The sequence below is a fragment of the Diplotaxodon limnothrissa genome, linkage group LG7, assembly GCF_057381915.1.
Source record: "Diplotaxodon limnothrissa isolate DT_005_m linkage group LG7, D_limnothrissa_male_GT1.1, whole genome shotgun sequence".
NCBI classification, from domain to species: domain Eukaryota; kingdom Metazoa; phylum Chordata; class Actinopteri; order Cichliformes; family Cichlidae; genus Diplotaxodon; species Diplotaxodon limnothrissa.
Genome location: NC_140602.1, coordinates 50,890,395 through 50,912,742, shown reverse-complemented (window position 1 = coordinate 50,912,742; position 22,348 = coordinate 50,890,395). Strand labels below are relative to the sequence as shown.

The following is a 22,348-nucleotide window of genomic DNA, read 5'->3' as shown; positions in this document are numbered from 1 at the left end:
TGGTATTTCTTTAATTGCCTGAGATAGATTTGTCCTGCAATCATGTGATATATTGGACATATTAGTTTACAGAAGTTTAAGTACAATCAGTTCACATGCTGTGGCTCTGTTCCACTTTCAGAGTGATTTGAATTAGAGCCACGGTTGCTTCATGCGTTTATTTTTGGTAACTTTCACAGCCTTTCATGAACATACTGATAAAAGCCCCATTGTCTCTAAAGTAGGAAAATGGCTTTTCACGTTCATGCTTCTGTAGGCTGTCCTTTTCAGAAATGAAGTGTGTCATTGAAGCTTGTAGATGGGTTAATGTGCAGATAAGGATTAGGATTGAGTCAGCCTTGCTGTCCTCTATAGATATGCACATTGAGTCATCCTTTAGCAGGTTAATCAGCTTTGTAATATTTCTGTACAAATGGCAACCAGAGATGGCCGTTGCCAATGACTTCATTATATTGCACATTATTTATCACGTAGAGGTGGTCAAATTCAGTCTAAGTATTGGAGTCATAGCTGGTGCAGCTAGGCTGAATTACATTTAATTGGCCTTATCTAACAAAGTGGCTGGTGAGTGTAAAAGATGAAGATTGCTCATTTGTTTCTAGTGAGACAAATACAAGTTGAATACAGCCTGCTGCTTTCTCCACTCACTAGTGTGCCTACAAAGAGCTATGTTGTTGCCTGCTTGTCTTCTGTCTCTGTTTGATCATGCTGTGGCATGTCGCTGTTCTTAAGGAGAGAAATGTTTTTCCTTCTGATACATCAGGTTTTGAAATATTTGGTACCGAAAACAACAGACTGCAAATACAAGTTCATTTTGTTATAAATCCAAATCTGCATGCAACATTTACATACACTGAATGTCAGGTCAAAGTGAAAACGTACTATGCTGAAGGATCAACAACAACTATTTATTTCTAGGGTTTTCGTGGCGATCCCGTCAATACTCAGGTGCTTAAGAAGGATGCAGATGGACATTGTCGACTCTCCCAGGCAGCTCTCTGCTTATTTGAAGAGGTGAGTGAAGTCTTATTGACATGCATATCGACACTATTAAGAATTCATGGCCGTTTACAGTAACTGACCTGAAAGGCTTCTCTCTACGCCGACAGATTTGTAACCTAGCGTCCTACTGCCTGTGCTCGTGTAGCACGGATGCAGCTGCTCCCGGCACTGAGAGCAATACAGTCATGGTGTATGTGTGGGGCAGCAACAGCAGCCATCAGCTGGCAGAGGGGACACTGGAGAAAATCCTGCTGCCAAAACTGACACAGGGCTTCAGTGATGCCCAAATGGTATGACAAGCCACAAGGGTAGGGCTTAAACTAATTCAATGAAATGATTAATGTTCCTATTATTTATTGAAGTTTTTACACTTGATAATCTCTAATTTTGTGGTGGTATTAATAGATTTTCCACATGCCTCACACTTGAGGTGGGTTTTGTCTTTTTAAAAAATGGTTACAGATGTTAAAAATCCCAACTGTGCTAACAAAACAAAAATTCCAAATAAAACAGGTGAAAATGCGGTCTTTGATTTGAGTGCTGTATTGAATGTGTTGTTGTGAGTTTATAAAATTGAAAGCACACCAGAACTACATTAATAAATCATTAGAATTATCTTAGCGTGCCAGTTTACATTTCCTATGCTGTCCACTTTAATCTTCTGTTAGATTGAAGCAGGCCAGTACTGCACCTTCTCTGTGTCTGCGGATGGCTCAGTGAAAGCATGTGGGAAGGGCAGCTATGGCCGTCTGGGCTTGGGGGACTCCAACAACCAGTCTATGCCCAAGAAGCTTGTACTTGAACCACACAGGAACATTAAGAAAGTGTCCTCCTCCAAGGGCTCCGATGGTCACACTTTGGCCATCACTGTCGAGGGAGAGGTAAGAAGTTAGAATGACTATTAGTAAATATTTTAAAGGTTTGCATGCGGGATTTGTGACACTACAACTGCCATATAATATGTATACACTCACTGGAGATTTTATTAGGTACATCTTTCTGGTACCAGGTTGGACTTTTGTCTAGAAACTTGCTTTAACTCTTCATGGCACAGATTCAGCAAGGTGCTGGAAATATTTATCAGAAATATTGTCCATATTACCACCATAGCATCACACATGCATTAATGAGCAGTTGAACAGGTATACCTGATAACATTGTGAAAAAGTGATGGAGCTTTCCCGCTTTTCAAAGGCCAGTTTGGTAATATTTTAAACTTCACACATTTCACACCCACTCAAACATCCGCATGTGTGGGTGATGATTTATACTTGTTGTAATTCACTGTCTTCCACTACCACTGCATTTTAATTAATCCGATTAATAAGGTGTAAATTGTCAAATATTTCTTTCAGGTCTTCAGCTGGGGTGATGGAGAATATGGGAAACTGGGCCATGGCAACAGTGCTACACAAAAGTATCCCAAAATCATACAAGGACCGCTGCTGGGCAAAGTAAGCAGGAAATGGCAGCTTGTAGGGAAAAAAAATGTTGGTAAAATGTTATAAGCCAATTGATTTTAGCATAATTATAAATAAATAGTGGTGTTTTTTGTTGTTGTTGTTGTTTTTATTTTATTTTATTTTTTACACAGGTTGTTGTTTGTGTGTCTGCTGGCTACAGACACAGTGCTGCTGTGACTAATGATGGAGAGCTTTATACATGGGGCGAAGGGGACTTTGGCAGACTTGGTACACAGCTTATTTTTCAAATTGCTCGATCTTGTCTCAGCCACTTCAAAGTGATGTCATTCCTCTGGTAGCATAGCAACAACCTCTGATGTCCTGTGTCCAGGTCAAAGTGACAGCCAAAGTCGGAACATGCCCACACTAGTGAAGGATATCAGTGGTGTCGGGCAGGTGGCCTGTGGCAGCTCCCACACCATCGCTGTGGCTCAGGATGGGCGTACTGTGTGGTCCTTTGGAGGAGGGGATAACGGTGAGTGGATGGTATACTGTTCGATTTTAACACAGTTAGTGTAATTTAAGTACTTTCAAAGCAAGATTTCATGTGTGTGACAGTGCCACAGCAGTATATGTTGTGCCCTATCATGCTCAGATATGACTCATCCTTGCAGGTAAACTGGGTCACGGAGACACCAATCGTGTGTATCGGCCCAAGGTCGTAGAATCCCTGCATGGATTCATCATCAGGAAAGTGTGTGCTGGTAGCCAGTCATCTCTGGCCCTAACCTCTGCAGGACAGGTGAGATGAAGTGTTTTTGGTTAGATTTTAATTAATTAAACCACCTATTGTGTGTGAAGTCTTTGAAAAAACACATGATCTAAAACTAATTTGTAGACAAAAAAGAAAAAAACTATTTGGTGAAGGCTTTTATTTTAAAGGGATACACCAAAGTCTTATTAACAAATGTTGCTTTCATTCTCTATTAGCACTTCTTTAGTATAAAGTTGTAGTTCTGACCATTAATTCATTAGTGTTTACCACATAATTACTACAGACAAATATTCTGTAGATGAATCCGTCAGTAATTCATAGATTTAAAAACAAAACATTTTCTTTCTTTAGGTGTTTGCGTGGGGCTGTGGCTCATGTTTAGGATGCGGGTCCTCTGAAACAACAGCTCTGAGGCCCCGGTTGATAGAAGACCTGAGCATCACCAAGATTATTGATATCTCATGTGGAGACAGCCACTGTTTGGCCCTGTCCCACGGTAAGACATCGTCAGCAGCTCACATTCCCTTAACAGATGATTATTACACTTACAATAAAAGAAATGTGCTCCAGCTGCAACGTACCTGGTTTTCTTTTCATCAGAGAACGAAGTGTATGCATGGGGAAATAACACCATGGGCCAGTGTGGGCAGGGTCACACTTCTACACCTATTTCCAAACCCAAGAAAGTGCTTGGTTTAGAGGGCATTTCGATACAGCAAATTACAGCTGGCACTTCTCACAGTCTGGCTTGGACCGCAGTTCCAACTGACAGGTAATCCCTTAGCTAATCATTAAACCAAAGTACAGTGTACCTCTGTTGCTCTGTGCTGTCCACCCGTATGATTTTAATACAGTTTGAAGCAGAATGTAAAGAAATTGGTGGAGAACCAACACTTTTAAACAGAACCGTGTTTCATATTAGTTATTAAATATTTGTGCTTCTGCTTTCAGGCAGCTTGTGGCGTGGCACAGGCCCTTCTGTGTGGACTTGGAGGAGAGTACGTTCACTTATTTACGCAACTTCCTGGAAAGCTATTGTGATGGAATTAGTAACGACACCCCACCAGCTCCCTTCGTTTGTAAAAGGTGTGATATTTACATTCAGTTGGCAAAAACATACTCATCTACCTCAAGGAAATTTCATTCAAACTAAAATTATATGAATTTCTCTGTGCCTCAGGGACCACCATCATTTTATTTTGCTGTGCATGAAGCTGCTGTCCATCCACTTGTCCCTGGCCCACGCTGGAGGCACTGGTGCTATGGTTCTGGGTGCTCAGGGCAGGCCCCTGAGAAACCTACTCTTCAGGCTAATAGACACTGACATGCCAGACTCCATACAACAAGTAAGCGGACTATTTTTTGAAGTATTCCTACAGTGACAGCAGGTTTAATACAGCAGTAGGGTTGTGCTGGTGCTGGCTTATAAACCAAAACATTATGGAGCTCACCAAGAACCCTATTAATCTGAGATTTTCAAGCTTCCTGGTTGAATTTAACCACAAGTCAGTTTCATGAAATATTTTGGCATGGATATTTATTCCGTGCCAGGAGCAGGGGCTGCACTCCAAGACCAGGCTTATATTCTTACCAGTTCCTTTTTCAAGTAATTCAGTTCTTATATATATTTTACTTTATTTTTGTTAACCTGCATTAAAAAAAGAAACACACCGGTACATATTTCCATTCAGTCAAGTACTTTTACTAAACAATTCATTTCAGTTTTATTTCTCTAGCACCAAATCACAGCAACAGTCCATTCATAGTGCTTTATATTGTAAGGTAAAGACCTAAAACATAGAGAGAAAACTCTGTTACCATTATTTTTTTTCTAACTCTTCAAGGGGTATTAAGGACCTTATTATATATTTTGTCTTGTTCTGTGTGTCTGTGTGTCTGTGTTATTGCAGGTTTGCAGATGATTGTATATGGCTGTTAAATTGACATCAGTGGTTAGGGCACTATATAAATTCCAGTATACATGTATATAAACTTCATTGGAGAAAAAGTTTTACAAGCTTCCATTCTGTGTAATCAGACATGTGGCCAACCTGTTTATTTATTGAAAGAAGCACTAACTGTTGATCTCATGTATTTTGATGATGATGATGATTGTTACCCTTCCTATCAATCCTCAGGCAGTTTTGAACACGCTGTCTATTGGTGCGGCCCTGCTGTTGCCTCCACTTCGGGAGAGAACGGAGCTGCTCCTCTCACTCCTTCCTCAGGGCCCTCAGAGTTTGAATGTTCTTTCCAAAGGACAGGTATGAAGGTTCTGTTTTAGCAGCGCTGCAGTGACAGGATGTGTATTTTCCACATTTGTGTCTTAGCTCATTAGAAATAGTCTGCTTTGAATTTTTAACCACTGTTTATTTTGTGTATTTAAACTGTTTTAAATAAGAATTCATCCATCACTGCTAGTTTTTCCTGGTTTTAGTAATGACAGTGAACTGGATAGCTAACAAATGGATGGATATTTGGAGCCAGATAACAGTGTCTGCTAAATTGATGTGCTTAGTTGGAGTGTTGCTTGGCAATGTGTTGAAGACTGCTGGAACGCTGTGAAAACAAGTGATAGTGAAATTGTTAAGACTTCTCTGCAGCAATGTTTCTGATAAATTCACATTTAAATTATGAAGAGCTAGACCATCTGTTCTTCTTCACTCTGTGTCTTTTAAAGCGTCTTCAGTTAGACATGGTCCTCAGCAGCCTTCAGGACCAGAGCCACGTAGCCTCTCTTCTAGGTTACAGCAATTTTGGAGAAGTGACAGCCCTGGGGCCTCCAGTGACTCCTTTGTCAGTCCGACAACCCTCTTCATCCAGCTCTGTTGATGCCTGTGACCCTCTGCACTTAGCAGAGGTGCTGCTGAGAACCCTGCTGCTTAGCATAGGATTTTACACGGTAGGAAATAGAGGCATTTGTGTGTGTGTGACTTGTCTGTGAGTTAAATGGGGAAAGATTTCACTTTAGGTTGAATTAGTGCTTTCAGGGTTAATTTTGAACTTTTCTTTCCCATGTCAAATTTTGTTTTCCTAAATTTTGTATTTATGTTTTTTAACTCTGTTACGGATGTTTGTACTGAACTGTTGAGGTAAAGGGAGCATAGCTGAAAGCTTTGAATTTACTAGGCCACCTACATCCCAACCCTCACCTATGGTCATGAAATCTGGGTAAAGATCAAAAGAGTAGGATCACAAATACAAGCGTTTGAAATGAGTGCCCTCTGTAAGGTGGCTGGGCTCAGCCATAGAGAGGAAGGTACTGTAAGAAGCATCCACAGAGATCTTGGAGTACTGCCCCTGCGCCCGTATGTCAAAAGGACACAGATGGTTTAAGAATCTTAGGTTTAGGATTAGTCCTGGGTGCCTCCCTTTGGAGGTGTTCCAGGCACACTCAATCAGGAAGAGACCCCTGGGTAGACCCAGATTATGGATGGATGTTTTAATAAATAAAGACTTTAATCAATAGTGTGTCAGTGGGGTTTGATAAGTAGTTTTGTTTAAAGTTTTAGCAGGTTTTCTGAATATTGTGCACATTTTTACTGTTCAGTCAGACTGTTCCATCCATCCATTTTCTTCCGCTTTTCCGGGGCTGGGTTTAGGGGGCAGCAGCCCAAGCAGAGAAGCCCAGACCTCCCTCTCCCCAGCCACCTCCTCCAGCTTATCCGGGGGAACACCAAGACGTTCCCAGGCCAGCCGAGAGATATAATCTCTCCAGCGTGTCCTGGATCTGCCCCGGGGCCTCCTCCTGGTGGGACATGCCCGGAAAACCTCGCCCAGGAGGCGCCCAGGGGCATCCTTGTCAGATGCCCGAACCACCTCAACTGGCTCCTTTCGATGTGGAGGAGCAGCGGCTCTACTCTAAGCCCCTTCCGAATGGCCAAACTTCTCACCCTATCTGTAAAAGAGACGCCAGCCACCCTTCTGAGGAACCCCATTTTCTGGCGCTTGTATTCGTGATCTCGTTCTTTAGGTCACTACCCACAGCTCGTGACCATAGGTGAGGGTAGGGGTGTAGATCGACCGGTAGATTGAGAGCTTCGCTTTTATACTCAGCTCTCTCTTCACCAATCCGTCTGTCGATCTCCTGCTCCCTTCTCCCATCACTTGTGAACAAGACCCCGAGATACTTAAACTCCTCCACTTGGGGCAGGGTCTCATCCCTGACTCGGAGTAGGCACTCCACCCTTTTCCGGCTGAGGACCATCGCCTCAGATTTGGAGGTGCTGATTCTCATTCCCACCGCTTCACACTAGGGCTGCCACAAATGATTATTTTGATAGCCGACTAGTCACTGATTATTTTTGCGATTAGTCGACTAATCAGATCATCATCCATTGGACGTAAAACGTACAGCTTATTGCACCAGCAGCATCTGCTCTTATATAACTATCATTAGCTTACAGCTTTAAGTGTTTAAGGTATGTGGTAACTAAAAATAAAGACAAGATGATAGTTTATTAAATTTTAATGAAATTTGCAGATTGTTTCGGTGGAGTTTAATAAACTCCTTGCTATCTAAAATATAACGGGACACCGGAGTATATTGTGAGCATTTCACACTTCTGATAATCAGTTGTCTGCTTGACGTTTATTCAGCTGTGCAAAAACTATAACTTTGATCTCAGCCAAACCAATTTACTCAGGAACAAATAAAATACAAAAAAAAAGCCAAATAATATCATTTTTAAGTTATCTAAGTGACTTATGTATGTTTAACCTGAGTAGCGAAAGACGGCGGTGGGTTTGAAAACGATTTGCTGGGAGTCCGGTGTTCTCACGGGCTCCAGTGAGCCTTGCCCTCAGCTAACTATCGAGCTAGTGGGTAACAGACGTCTCCGAAATCATCTGAGCGATTTTGAAAATATGTGGTGTCTTGATAAACTGAGCAGATATTTGAGGTTTACACAGCTACATTCTCACCTGAAAATATGTCAAACGTTTATTTTGTGACCCAGAAAGAATAATAAGAGTAATATTAAAATGAAGTAGCTGCCGTTGGAAACTGAGCAGGGCTGCGCTATGAATTCTGGGACACAGCTGCTTCTTCTTCGTCGGAGTTTAACGGCAGCTGGCATCCTTGTACATGCAGTGCTGCCATCTTCTGTTTCAGTCCGTTATTACACTCTTAAATCCTACTACTTATTCCTGCGTCTTTTGGGATCTAACAAAGCTTCAAACGACGCGCCGACTATTAAATTAGTCGTTGACGATTTTAATAGTCGACGTAATCGTGACTAGTCGACTTCACACCTAGAAATTCTGTCCATAAAAATTATGAACAGAATCGGTGACAAAGGGCAGCCCTGGCGGAGCCCATCACCCACCAGGAACAAGTCCGACTTATTGCCGGCTATGCAGACCAAACTCTTGCAACGGTTGTATAAGGACTGAATGGCCCGTAGCAATGGGCCAGTCACCTCATACTCCCATACTCTGATCTCCACGCACCATTGCAGAGACATGTCAACCCAGATAGCCCTACAACATCCAGAGCCTTCAGGAACTCGGGGCGGACCGCTTGGCCTGTCGGTACCTATCAGCTGCCTCCGGAGTCCCACAGGCTAACCAAGCCCGGTAGGACTCTTTCTTCAGCTTGGTAGCTCCCCTCACCTCTGGTGTCCACAATTTGGTTCGGGGATTACCACCACGACAGGCACCAACTACCTTGCGGCCGCAGCTCAGTGCAGCGGCTTCGGCAATGGAGGTGCTGAACATGGTCCATTCGGACTCAATGTCCCCAGTCTCTCTTGGAATGCTATTGAAGCTCTGCCAGAGGTGTGCGTTGAAGATCTCACGGGGGCAACTCCAGACTGAGACAGAGTCCAGCCCCTCTCCAGGAGACTGGTTCCAGAGCCCAGGCCATGCGTTGAGGTGAGCCCGACTATATCTAGCCGGTACCTCTCAACCTCACACACTAGCTCAGGCTCCTTCCCCACCAGAGAGGTGACATTCCATGTCCCAATTGCCAGTCTTTGTAGCCAGGAATCGGTCCGCCAGGACCTCCGCTCCTGGCCGCCGCCCGACTCATATATATATTTTTCTATGTTTACATTTCATTTCAAATCATCTATTTTTGTATTTAGCTATCTCACACACTGATCCTTTGTTCCCGTTCTTCCTAATGCTTTCTGTTGGTCTTTATCTTCATACAGGAGCAGCAATTTGGGGAACTGGAAAAAAACAGCGACAAGCAGCTTGTTGGCGATAGTCAGGGACAAATGGATCCTCCTTCTCACTTTCACCAGCTGCTTTCTGGACTTCACAAACACCTGCTTGCTCATTGCTACATCAGTTCCAGCCCCGAGGTAAACAAGGAACTCTGCCAAATGTGAAGGAAAATGAGTGGTACCTCATCAGAAATGAGCACTTCAATAGAAAGCGAATGACACATTTCTAAATGTTTCAGGGTACAATGTGCTGGCATACCAAACCTTAGTATTGCAGTTGCATTTAAGTTTGCATTTTTGGCTCTGTAGGATGACAGCAGTGTAGCACTGCTTCGTGAGCATCTTTACCTGCTGCTTCCCTGCGCTACTGAGACCCTCAGGAGATCAACCAAATTGTTAAAGGAGATTGCCCCAGACAAACAAATCATCAAAAAGCTGCAAGGTAAGAAAAATGGCTTTAGTGTTTGGCAAGTGTGCGCTATTTTCACCTAGCTACACCACTTAAAAAGGGATTTTCTGCTGCTCTTTTATTTACAAAAAACACAAAATCACTTCCTTTCTAATCATTTATATATCTGAAAAGTAATTTTTAATCTCTACTTGGCTGCTATATTTATTGTTTATATTTATCATCACTTCAGTTAGTTTAATCCCTTTACTCCTCTCACCTCTTGTCCCAGTGGTGTTATACAATTCAGTGTCTGGCAGCCTGCTGTGCCAAGTAATGTACTCCTTGCTCCTGCTGCCCCTGGGCACAGTTCAACCTTTGCTGAGCCATCTACTGGGCTTGCTGGAGCAGCTCAATGACTTCAACAGGTTGCTGCCAGAGACTGTCTTGCTGGAGGAACAAGAACTAGGAGTGAAAGATCAGAAAACCTGCTCAGGTAAGCTCAATGCCCCTTAGATTTATGCTGGACATTTATTTCTTTAGCATTGTTTGCTGCATTGTTACACTAGACCAATCTAACAATCTCAAGTGATATTTCTTATAGATAAAAGTGAAGAAAACACAAGCATTGGGCCGCAGGAGGAGGAGGAGGAGTGCAGATGGGCCTGGCTGTTGGACCTGGAAAGGTCTGTAGCGCTGGCAGTTGGCCGCTGCCTTGGTGGTATGCTGCAAGGCTCGCCGCTGTCCCTCCAGGAGAAAGTGTCAGAGGTCTGGCTATCAAATGTCCTCTTCAGGAATGGCCTGGAGATGGACTTTGAACAGCTGGGTAGGAAAACATGCTGCTGGCTCTTCAGGTTTTCACATGTGCAAATGCTTCGTAAATCCTTAATGCAAGATTTATTTTGCACCATATTACCATGATCGGTTTGGTAATAATAAAAGCCTTCATTTAGCTGTGCCAAATGGCATTAGTTATTTTTAATAGCTCCAGGCCAAGAGGATATTACAGTCACGGCAATTGTTTTAGTTTTAGGCTACGTTCACACTGCAGGTCTTAATGCTCAATTCCGATTTTTTGATCAAATCCGATTTTTTTGTCTGCTTGTTCACACTACAATTAAAATGCGACAGCAGAACGCGCTCTAGTGTGAACGCTCAAAGCAGCCCGCATGCGCAAAAGAAGACGTCACACACAACGCGCTCTGTTTAGACCCAGAGCAAACAATATTGTTTGACTGACGGCCCTTAATATAAAGTATTTATTTATTTATTTATTTATTTATTTATTTATTGTCAAGAACAATGAAATTGCATTTGGGGCTTCCATACAACCCAAAAAAAAAGAAGAAAATAATAAATACCCCTTAAAACCCAAGTGTACATATTTAACCCAGTGTGACTCCAATGCAATAAGACAATCCTTAGCAATAATGTTCGTAGAAATTCAGACAAAGACCTGAGAAACATGACAAAATACAACAATGCAACCCATTCAATATTATTGTACTGTGAGATATGATATCAGATATGATAGTTATCTATTTAAGAAAGAGGGGGGGGGGGGGGCAGGAGGGGGAAGAGAATAAAGATATGATGCACCAATGCAGACCAGTTCATTGCTATTAAGAAGTTGGATATGGTTATTGTTAGGGCTGAACGATATATCGCATTTGCGATAATATCGCGACATGATCAAGTGCAATTTTCTAACCGCAAAGGCTGCGATTATACTGCGATTATAAGGCTGTCCAAATTACTACCATATCCCAGAATTCATAGCGCGGCCCAGCCAAACTCCAGTTTCCAGCAATGGCGGCCGCTACTAAGTTTTAAAATTACTCATACTAATCTTTCTGGGTCACAAAATAAACTTTTAACATATTTTCAGGCGAGAAAGTAGTTGTGTAAACATCAAATATCTGCTCGGTTTATCAAGATATCCCATATTTGCAAAAGTGCTTCGACGTTTTCAGAGGCATCTGCTACCCACCAGCTCGACAGCTAGCCGGGAGCTCGAGGATTACTGATGCGGCCGAGAACGGCACAACTCCCGGCACATCATTTTCAGATCACCGCGGAGTTTCGCTGCTCGGGTTAAACGTAATATATAAGTCACTTAGAAAACCTAAAAATGTTATTGTTGGGCTTTTTTCAGTGTTTTGTTTGTTCGTGAGTAAATCGGTTTGGCTGAGATTAAAGTTATTAGATTAGATAAAATAAAACTTTATTAATCCCCCGGGTGGGTTCCTCCTTGGTTTTCACACAGCTGACTAAACGTCAAACAGAAAACTTATTAAACAGAAGTATGAGACAGTCGAGAATTTACACCAGTGTCTGGTTATATTTTAGATAGCAAGAAGCAGACGGCCGAGTTTATTAAACTCCACCGAGACAGCGGTGACGCTAATCAGAACTAGACCGTCCAATTTCACGCCTTTAAACTTTAAAGGCGTGTTTGTGTGTGTGTTTATACAATTGCTATTATGTTTGCACTTTATGTGTAATGTTACTGACTGCAGAGATCAGTAAGCTGTGTGTATTTTTTATTTATTAGTTTTATTTATTTAATATTATTTTTTAATTGAATGACTGTCTAGTAGTTCACAGATGTCGAAAAACTGAGTGTGGTAAAGCCACTGATTTTTTTTTATGTATATTTCTGCAATCTGCACATTGTACTGACTTTCATTTTAATGTTTACACCAGGGTTCCTTGTCAGCACTTTATGCTCAGATGTTTGTAAGCTAAAAATAAACTATTGTGTATGTTCAAATATACTGTTGTGATTGAAGAAGTTAAATAAAAATGTCAGTCATCAATTCATGCATCACCTCATGTCATCATAACAGAGGTCTGTCTTCCAGGAAAGAACAGTTTAAAATTAATGTAATATAGTATTGGCCATACTATATGATGTATTGCTTGTCTTTGTTTAATAATACAGAAGACAAAGACCTTAAAAAATAATCGCATATCGCATCGCAATCGCAATATTGGGGCAAAAAATCGCAATTAGATTATTTTCCATAATCGTTCAGCCCTAGTTATTGTCCGTGAGAGGGGGAAAGACTTCGGATTTTACGTTTCCCAATTTTTGCTTTAAGTTATTTTGTTATTTACATAATAATGTAAATAACCTAATAATGATCCTTATTGCTGTTTTAGAGGAGCGGTGCTTCAAAGGATAGTTGCAGATTTCTGTCAGAATCTGCAGATTATACAGTACAAATAAAATGTTCACGTTGTCTTCCCAACAGTTTCACTAACATCTACACTGGATGGCCAGGAAGCGTTCGTGATGTCTTCTCGGGCGCTGATAATTGGCGTCTGTCTTGTGTCGGTGACGTAAAAGACGGATTTAATGCGACATGACCGTTCAAACAGCAGTCGCTTTCTAAAACATTGGATATGTATCGGATTCAGTACCACATACGAAAGTGACCCAGATCGGATTTGAAAATATCGGATTTGTGCCGTTCAAACTGTCATACCATGATCGGATATGGGTCGCATAGGGTCAAAAAAATCGGATTTGATGCGCTTCCGCCTGCAGTGTGAACGTAGCCTTATTCACGATAAAAATATATACATTTAAGATACTGTGCCACACAGAAGCCTGACCTTTTTAAATGAAAGGTATCATTATCGTTATTCTTAAAGAACAAAGAAAATAGTCTGAGTTAATCCTGAGCAGTTTTCATTAACATTCTACATGTTGCTTTAATCTGTAGACTCAAGCATGACATGGCTGACCGAGGTAGTGCTGCTGGGCAGTACTGATGCCAGACTCACTGAGCTGAGCTTGACTGAAGAAACCCGGACTTTACTGGAACTGGCACTGGGCTCATCCAGAGGACTTGCAGGTGGCATATGGCAGAAGATGGAGGATTATGCTCACGGAAAAGGTACTGGTGCTTGTTTATGTCTATAATTTTGAAAGTGTATATTGTTAATAATACAGCTTATATTGAACTAACTTCCTATTTTGAGAATCTTGTTTTTAAGATGTATTTAAATTTTGGTTAAATGTGGAAAGTTTTTCTTTGTGTCTTTTTAAAATTGATCTGTATTGATTGCTTTGATAGCAGAATGGGAGAATGGAGGCTCTTCAGGTGATTGTTTGCTGCAAATTGTGTGCCGCTGCTGTCTGGCTGCTCTCCTGAAACACACGGGCCTGCAGAGTGAGGCCTGTTGGCAGGACAGGTCAGTTTACTGAAGCAGTCAAAGATCTATTGGACAACACTGAAGGGGTTTCTAGTATGTCAAACTTTTTCTTCCTGCCTCAGTGTATATTATTGTATAACCTGTTCCACTGTGTTTATCTACTCTGCTGAGACAGCCATGAGCCCTGTGAGATGCTGTTGTATATCTATGAAACAGTTTATAAAATCAGAAGTGCTCTGATGACCCTCAAAAGCAGTTCAAGGATGACACAAGTAGAAGCATCTACTAAACAGGTACCATTACAGTATAATTAAATATATGTAATCCTGATTTCATTTAACAAATTTGTAAACACTTTATCTAAAATGTATGTTTTTGTAAATACTGCTGCATGATTGTGATTAGCTTCATTTCTGTCCATTAATTGATTTTTAACTTATAGTAATCTGATCATTTTTATCAGGTAAAATTACAGATATGTATTTAAAGCATTTACTTAAACTGCAGATCTCTCAGTCTCCTCAAAGTCCTGATGTGGAAAGGCAAGAGCCATGTACCTCAGTGGAGCAGGTGGGGAAGGATAATGAGCAGCAATCAGTAGGACACTGTAGCCGGGAGGTGCAGGTGCCCCCGTCACCCGCAGCAAACCACAACCAGGAAGAGGTTGCAGACGATGACAGATTTGGCAGTCGTGTTTACCTGTCAGGTTAGAAATGCAAACTGTATTTGTTCTTATTCTATTAAACAGTATGACACATCTTATTTTCACACATCTTTCTATGTCCCTGCAGAAGTCCTAGAATCATTCATGGCCACTCGGGAAGCCATGCAAGTGCAGCAGAATGTGACAGTCTACGAGTCATTCGGCACTTCCACCCTTCAGAGCAGCGTGGAGAGCCCAGTCAGCCCTGAGGGAGAGCCTGATTCCAAGCAGCAGTGGGAGAAGAATGGGGAATCTGAGGAAAGCTTGTCTTTCCCTGCTGTCTGCCATCTGGTGGTGTCCCGATGCCTCTTCCTTCTGCTGGGGGTCAGGCCTGCTTGGGTGGAACCCAGCGAAAGGGAGAACGTTCAGGCTGTGAACACTGGAGGGAGGTAAAGACTGTGGTATGCTGTGTGTGTTTGTTTTAGTGTATTTGTGTTCTGTGTTAGCAGTTTTTGCACTAACTGTCCACAACATCTTTCAGGAAATTGTCGGCAGAATCCCTTACAGTCACTGTCAGTGGAAGAAAACAGGTCAATATTGTACTATCAAAATCTTCTAACAGAATTTGGCTTTACAGCTCTTCATCAGTATTAATGTACTGCTCTTATGTCTCATTTAGTCTGATCAGTCCAAAAACACCTCTGGATCTGCAAGGAATAAAATGGGTAGGTGGAAAGTTCAGATCATCTACTGATTATGTTATAACCTACATTTTCAGGCAGTTCTTTTGTACGCTGTCGTTAAGAGATTGTATAGACACTGATTGTTCTACTAAAAACACAAACCCAGACAGCTCAAGTCTGGGTTTGTCAGGTAAATTATTGTCAGGTAACCCTTGGGAAACAAGACCCAAGTGCTCTTTTGCACAAAATGGGACTTGGAGATTTGTATTTTATCATTTTCTTTAAAAATAACATAAGAATTTGTAGCAGGCAGAATAAATAAAGACTGATCACATTAGGCAAAACATTTTGATCAATATGACAGCCTGACTGTTTTAACTGTTCTGCATAATCTAATAATATTGAATAATTTAATAGCTTGTTGCCTGTCAAGTCAAGATAATATCCAGAAAAAGATGTTAAGAGAATGAATGAGATGTTTTATAGTCCTTCATACAAGAGCCTCTCTTTGCTCTAGGTTTACCTCTGTGTTCTTTGGGGATAATGAAAGATGCTTGGGATCGCCTGCGACAGTGCATCAGCCCATCCAGCACCATGTCCCACTACAGCAACAACACTTTGCCTATTCTTAACCAGATGTTTCATTTTGTCTATGGAAGCCTGCCCCATTTATCGCCCTCCTCAACGGTGTTTTCCCCTGGTCAGAGTTGTAGTCAGGCAGATCCAAAGTCTATTACTTTTGCCATTATGCAGCAGCAACAGCGGGCTGAGGTAATTCAAATCTTTCTTTTATATGACAAATTATTAATTGATGCTGTTTGTTGTGTAAGGAACTTGAAAGTCTCTTATGATCTACAAACTCTGTCTGTTTTGATCAGATGCGGCTGGAGGCCTTGTGTCAGATGTCAGCCTTTCTGTCTAAGATGGAAGAAAAGAGCTGTGAATCCACAGCATCCAACCAGTTTCCTGCTTTGCTGCAGTCTGTGCAGCTGCAGTTCCTGTCTGGATGCTTTGCCTTAGGAACACAAATCATTGGCTCCCACTCTGCTAATTATGAGACTCAGCACTACATGGTACATCTTATAGCTATATGGAAAGACGTTTAGAAGTAATGAATATGCTTTCTAATCTGGATGGAGAAGAGAAAGACACTGAAAATTGTAACCATGCTTCATTTGGCTGTCTTTTCCCCCCCTCTTTTCTCAATGCAGTGTGGCACACATTCAGCTTCTTTGGATACACAGAGAGACTTACAGTCTGCAGCCCACACCTTCTACCAGCAGGTGGTGCGTGTTCTTAAACAGAGAGTCCTGTTTGAAAGAAAACATCCAGGTAGGTTTTTTCTTACACAGTGTTGCAGTGTTTAGGTTTTAATATATATTTGATATTTATATTTAACATATTGTCTCTGTCACACTCAGGTTCTTGCCAGCACCTTCTTCTTGCCACAATGTTTGCACTGAATTTCCGTTACCAGCCTGTGGATCTGGTGCTAGTCATCAAATGTGGCATCCTGGAAATTCTTTCCACGCTGACCAACAACAGCTGTGTGCTGATCAACCAGGGCTGGTTTGCAGCTACAGCGTCTGGATCTATGCTATTGGGTGGAGCCGTGAGGCTCGCTTGTGCCCGCCTGCTTCAGATATTGACTGTAGCTGCAAGGTGAGAATGAAGAGGTTATAAAAACATAAATAAATAAATAAATAAAGTATATATAAATTACTAATTATTTTCTTTTCTTTACCCTTGTCTAAAATTTTCATAAAAATTTAACCTGTGCTTATAGCTCGTGTGAGGATTTGCTGCCTATCGATGTATCCCAGGCCCTTATGGAGGTGATGTGTGAGCAGCTCCAGAACATCTTGTACAATTTCCACCAGCAACAGATAGCAGAGATGGGAACAGCCGAGAAAACCGATGTGGAGTCCTACACAAATCTAGTCGGTGGGGCAAATTTAGAAATAATAAAGGGTGGATATGGCATTTGTAAAACCATTAAATCAAGTCACCCCTCTGAGCATGTTCTTCCTTCTCTTTATGTTGTTTTAGGAGCAGAAAACAGCAAAGTAGTTGAATCCCAGCTTGCAGATTTCTTGGTGTTTCTGAGGCGTGTACTGTCATTAAGAGTAATGAAAAGACTTTCTACATTTATAAGATGGATCGATCCACTCATGGCCATTATTTCACACAAGTGCTCTTTAGGTAAGGCATATTTAAAAAAACAAACAAAAAAATCTGTGTTAATACTGTTAAGACTGCACTTTGCTTTTAAAATTAATATCACAAAACTCTACTCTTCAGGATCTCCACGCTTCCAGAACCTCCGCACTAAGCTTCTGACCTTCCACGTTTTAGAACGACTGTTACCTGCTTGTTCTGAGCCCGTTCACATTGAACAGGTATGATGTAAACATGTAAATATAGTAAATGCAACAATTGAACAAAATAGGTCAAGAATACTTGAGTGTTCTGAACAGTATCAAGTTGGCATGACATGTTAAAGGTGATGAATGCAGGATTACCCACTTGTATTTTTCCCTGTTTTCTTGTAGATTGTTAAACAACTCTTTCAGCTCTTGTCTGTTTATATGTGGGAGGAGCCTCTAAGTCAGAGCAACCATGAAGAAATGCCTGAAAAAGACAAAGGGGTAAGACATTATGAACACCATGTACTGCATTACATATTAATAAAGCAGCAGCTTCTTATCGGCTCATCTTAAGCATGTGCACTTCTCTGTATGTCTCACTTATGTTTTATTATTTGTGTTTTTACTGTGATCTGAAGTGATAGGAGTCATTTTTTGTTTTTTTTAACTGTCCTTTCCCTGCACTGTAGACTGATAACCTTTTGAGAGAAACGGTTACACAAAATAATACTACACACCCTTAAACTTGTGTGTTTTTATTTGCTCGTGTTTTATACTGTCTTGATTTGCAGAAAAGAAATCATGTCTGTTGCATAAACAATCCTCATCTTTGTATTTAAAACATTAGATCACATTTGAGTATTTTTGCAGTCTATTAAATTTTTCATCCAGCCAAACAAAAGCCACATAAAAATGTCAAAAAGTGCCTTCACTTTTTCTCTGTTGAAAATAGCCAAGGATAGCAGTAATCCACGAGGAAATGCTGTTTACGGCAAAATGAAATGCTTTCCTGGCAGCAATGAAACTGAAAACAGTGGGGCCACTCGATGGAACAGATGGGCCTGTTCTCTGTGGTAGGCTGAGATGAAAAGTGTCAGAGGATAGAAATGTACAAGTAGGATTAATTATCAAAATTATTACATCAGGATTGTGAAATGAATTTTAATAATTCAAATAAAACTAAACTCTATAATGTTTTATTATTGTATTTATTATTTCATGAAAATGGGATTTTCCTGTCTTTGTTTATTTTCAGTTTAACTTTCAGTCATGTACTTCTAGTTTTTTTTTTTGTTTTTTTTTCAAAATTCTATTTTATTTTATTTTTTTAGAATTAATGTGAGATTTCTGATTTGTCTTAGTGTGTTGTCCACCACCCTCTGTATGCAGAAACACTTCATCATTAACATCTTTTCATTGACACACATTATTTTGCAATATTTGCTTAAGATTACTTTTGCAGAGGAGGTTATGTTTTTAGTAGAGTTTGCGCCTGTGCGTGTCACTCTATGAACACAATAGCTCGAAAACTTTGGAATTCATTCTGATAAAGCTGCAGGGGTGTAGAGGGGTCATGTTAACAGTCCATTGAAACTTCACCTCTTGGTAGAAACGTTTTTTAAAAAGCCTTAAAACTTCCATTCTTCCAAGTGTGATGTGTATTGTCAACATACAGAAAGTACTGTTTAAAGATTTAAAATATCATGTCGCATTTGACTTCTGCGCTCTCCTTGTTGAGGTCAGTGGCTTAATCCGAAGGTCAAAGTTATAATAATGCTATGTAACGTTATATATAAACATTAATTTGGACCTCTGACCTCTTCTTCAAGGTCTGTCTTTAAAGTCTGTGGATCTTTAAGACTATCCGTCAGATTTTACTGCCTCTCTTTGTACTGGCAATGTTTAGGAAATGATACTGGAGTATGTGGTTTCCAAATACCACATTGTAGTTTGCACCACAACAAAAAGATTTGACCTCTGATCTTACTTTTACATTTCACATCTGCCTGTATTTCAAGTTGATCCCAAAATGATTTTTTTTTACTCCACAACAAACTTCTGTAAGTGCAATTAAGAAGAACAAAGAAAACAACATTAATATATAAATTAAGTGTTTAATACATAACATACATGTTTAATATTTTATCAAATGTTTAATTATGTATCAAATCCATTGTTTCGTAGAATCCTGGCAGCAATGATGAATGTATTCCCATTGGAGATTTTTCCTTTGACCCACACAAACTAATGTGCTGTTCTCTGGAGAGCGGGAACATCCTCTCACATGGTTCTGGAGGGAAAGGCTACGGTTTGGCAACCACTGCCATTAACTCTGGCTGTTTTATATGGAAGGTGAGTACTAGTTTACTCTGTACATGGACCACAATTACACAGTTCAAAGTTTGTTATATTAATTGTAGTTTATAAATTAGAATTTACCACACTATGCCGCTTCTCTCCACAGTTCTACATTACCAAAGAGAATAGAGGCAACGAGGGAACGTGTGTTGGTGTTTCTCGCTGGCCAGTTAGAGATCACAACCACCATACAACTACAGATATGTGGCTGTATCGTGCTTATAGTGGCAACCTTTACCATGGAGGGGAACTGGTGCGCACACTTCCCTCCTTTACACAGGGTGACACCATCACCTGCATCCTGGACATGGAGGCTCATACTGTATCATTTGCTAAGAATGACAAGGTTTGGTCAAATATTTACTGTCAGTATTCCTCAGATTGAGTCCTGTGCTCTTGTTTAATCTTTGTCTGCCTGTTTTCTTTTTCTTTTAGGAGCCAAAGTTGGCATTTGAAAGTGTGGTCGCTAATGAACTATATCCTTGTGTGTTATTCTACAGCAGTAACCCTGGAGAGAAGGTACTCGGTGTACTGCACAGATTTATTAGATTTATTATTTATTTGAATCAGATTTATAATAAGCATGGGCAACGTTAAATATCTGGAAACACAAGCAGCTACGCATACAGGCTTTGCCCTAACATCATATTACTGGATAATTGCTGCACTGGGCTATACATGGAAAAAACTTGTGTTGTTTCACATACTGCACAATATGTTTCAAAAATATTTTGTACTGCAAAACCCCCCAAACACGTGAAATTCTGTACTCGTCACAGGTGGCTCTGAGTGATCTCCAGATGAGAGGCATGCCCAGCAGTCTGCTTCCTGGAGACCCTCTCTGCAGCCCCCGGGCTACTGTGCTACTCGAGTCAACAGTGCATCTGCTGCGTCGGCTCCACCAGTGTGACCAGTGGTCCCCGCACATAAACCAGTATATTCATACCCACCTGGAGCTCATTGGTCCCCTGCTGAGAGAGGATAACTCAGGAAACTTCAGTACAGGTCATTTACCCCCTTAAATAGTGATTCTGCCTCTGTTTTCTTTTAGGTTTTTAATCTTTTATTATGATAGGACAGTGGGGAGAAGACAGCGTGCCCAGCGGTCACATGTTTAACTTGCTCGCTTTTAAACACACCTAACTTAGGTTTTCTTTAAAAAGTTAAGTAACACTTTGCTAGTATAGAAAACTCTATTCATCTGTCTGTATTTATCTGTAAGGAGAAAGACTGATGGGCATTAATTCAGATATTACAGTGGTCCCTTATCGCGGGAGTAACGTTCCAAAAATAATGCGCGATAGGTGAAATCCACGAAGTAGCCAACTTTATTTTTTTACAATTATTATAGATGTTTTAAGGCTGTAAAACCCCTCACTACACACTTTATACACTTTTCTCAGACAGGCATGAATATGTTCACACTTTTCTCTCTTGTTTAAACAGTCTCAAAGTTCAAACCGTAGAAAAATAAGTCCAGTATTATAGAATGAAACCAAAGGAACCCGCAGGGACAAAACATTTCGTGGACATTGTTGTGTTTGTTGGGTAGAAAACTTACAAACATACAGTACAGCACTTCAGAGTCACACTGCTAGCAATCGAAGATTGTAAATTTGACAAGTTGAACGCATTCTGTACTGTACAAGAGACAGCACGAGATTGGCTGTAGACCATTGTCAATCAATCAAGACGCAGAACACAGTGCGCTGGAAAAACCCCAAAAAATAAAAAATAACCATGGAAAAGTCCATACAAAAAAATCCGAGAAACAGCGAGGCCGCAAAAGGTGAACCGCATTATATCAAGGGACCACTGAATCTGTATACAAATGTAGTGATGTACACCAACTGCAGTATTAATTAATCTTTAAACAAGCTGCTTTCCCCACACTGGTCTATTTATTTATTTCAAAATAATACTAACCCCTTATATTTATGCTTTATTTGTAACATTTTTGTCCTTATTATCAATATTCACTTGAAGTCCATTTCACTTGTTTAGGATTTTATTTAGGTTTAAGGATTCATGATCAACTTGCAGTGGGATGCCAGGAGTGTGTGGCACTTGTTTGCCAAATGGATGTTACGCTTTGTTTTACTGTCAGTGTCTTATGTTCCTCTGCAGGCCTCAGTGCGTCACACAATGAGAAGGAAGAGAACGACAAGGACCTGACTGGTGATCACACAAAGGACGTGCTGTCACACTGTCGGTGTCTGTCTGAGGCCAAGCTGGCTGCTCTTTGCACTGAAGTGTGGCCGGTATTTGCTCTGATTGGAGGAGTCGATGGCGGTCTCCGTGCTGGAGGCCTCTGCCTGCACAAACCCAGCGGGCGTCGAGCTATTCTTCTCGGCATTCTAAAGGAAGGAAGCTCTCTCGCCAAGCTACAGTGGGAAGAAGCAGACCTCTCTGTCAGGTATTACAAAATGAGATCATATTCCCACTTACTTCTGATGAATTTATTTCTCTTTTTCGTAAATGACGATTCTCATTAACCTCCATGAAATGATTCTTATATTTTCTTGTCTTGGTCCTTTCAGCATGTGTATGATTCTACTCTTTCCCTTTCTGTTAGTTTGTTTTTCACTCTCTCTACAGTCTGTCTAACATTTTTA

General features: G+C 40.8%; 1 protein-coding gene across 3 annotated transcripts in view; it reads left to right on the top strand.

Annotated features, from left to right (window-relative positions):
- Window positions 1-22,348, top strand: part of LOC146629127 (putative E3 ubiquitin-protein ligase HERC1) — a 44,038-nt gene that overhangs the window by 3,832 nt on the left and 17,858 nt on the right. For all 3 annotated transcript variants that reach the window (XM_085359865.1, XM_085359864.1, XM_085359863.1), the window contains exons 3-39: window positions 919-1,014; window positions 1,110-1,292; window positions 1,671-1,883; window positions 2,358-2,456; window positions 2,597-2,693; window positions 2,797-2,940; window positions 3,080-3,207; window positions 3,532-3,676; window positions 3,781-3,952; window positions 4,132-4,266; window positions 4,361-4,526; window positions 5,319-5,444; window positions 5,861-6,082; window positions 9,336-9,488; window positions 9,660-9,792; window positions 10,031-10,234; window positions 10,343-10,564; window positions 13,470-13,643; window positions 13,824-13,941; window positions 14,078-14,195; window positions 14,410-14,608; window positions 14,694-14,994; window positions 15,087-15,135; window positions 15,225-15,270; window positions 15,746-15,999; window positions 16,107-16,301; window positions 16,440-16,560; window positions 16,650-16,890; window positions 17,015-17,172; window positions 17,278-17,430; window positions 17,530-17,627; window positions 17,781-17,876; window positions 19,560-19,727; window positions 19,840-20,079; window positions 20,169-20,252; window positions 20,513-20,738; window positions 21,861-22,149. In XM_085359865.1, the coding sequence (XP_085215991.1) occupies window positions 919-1,014; window positions 1,110-1,292; window positions 1,671-1,883; window positions 2,358-2,456; window positions 2,597-2,693; window positions 2,797-2,940; window positions 3,080-3,207; window positions 3,532-3,676; window positions 3,781-3,952; window positions 4,132-4,266; window positions 4,361-4,526; window positions 5,319-5,444; window positions 5,861-6,082; window positions 9,336-9,488; window positions 9,660-9,792; window positions 10,031-10,234; window positions 10,343-10,564; window positions 13,470-13,643; window positions 13,824-13,941; window positions 14,078-14,195; window positions 14,410-14,608; window positions 14,694-14,994; window positions 15,087-15,135; window positions 15,225-15,270; window positions 15,746-15,999; window positions 16,107-16,301; window positions 16,440-16,560; window positions 16,650-16,890; window positions 17,015-17,172; window positions 17,278-17,430; window positions 17,530-17,627; window positions 17,781-17,876; window positions 19,560-19,727; window positions 19,840-20,079; window positions 20,169-20,252; window positions 20,513-20,738; window positions 21,861-22,149 (5,966 nt within the window). The remainder of the gene's footprint in view (window positions 1-918; window positions 1,015-1,109; window positions 1,293-1,670; window positions 1,884-2,357; window positions 2,457-2,596; window positions 2,694-2,796; window positions 2,941-3,079; window positions 3,208-3,531; window positions 3,677-3,780; window positions 3,953-4,131; window positions 4,267-4,360; window positions 4,527-5,318; window positions 5,445-5,860; window positions 6,083-9,335; window positions 9,489-9,659; window positions 9,793-10,030; window positions 10,235-10,342; window positions 10,565-13,469; window positions 13,644-13,823; window positions 13,942-14,077; window positions 14,196-14,409; window positions 14,609-14,693; window positions 14,995-15,086; window positions 15,136-15,224; window positions 15,271-15,745; window positions 16,000-16,106; window positions 16,302-16,439; window positions 16,561-16,649; window positions 16,891-17,014; window positions 17,173-17,277; window positions 17,431-17,529; window positions 17,628-17,780; window positions 17,877-19,559; window positions 19,728-19,839; window positions 20,080-20,168; window positions 20,253-20,512; window positions 20,739-21,860; window positions 22,150-22,348) is intronic.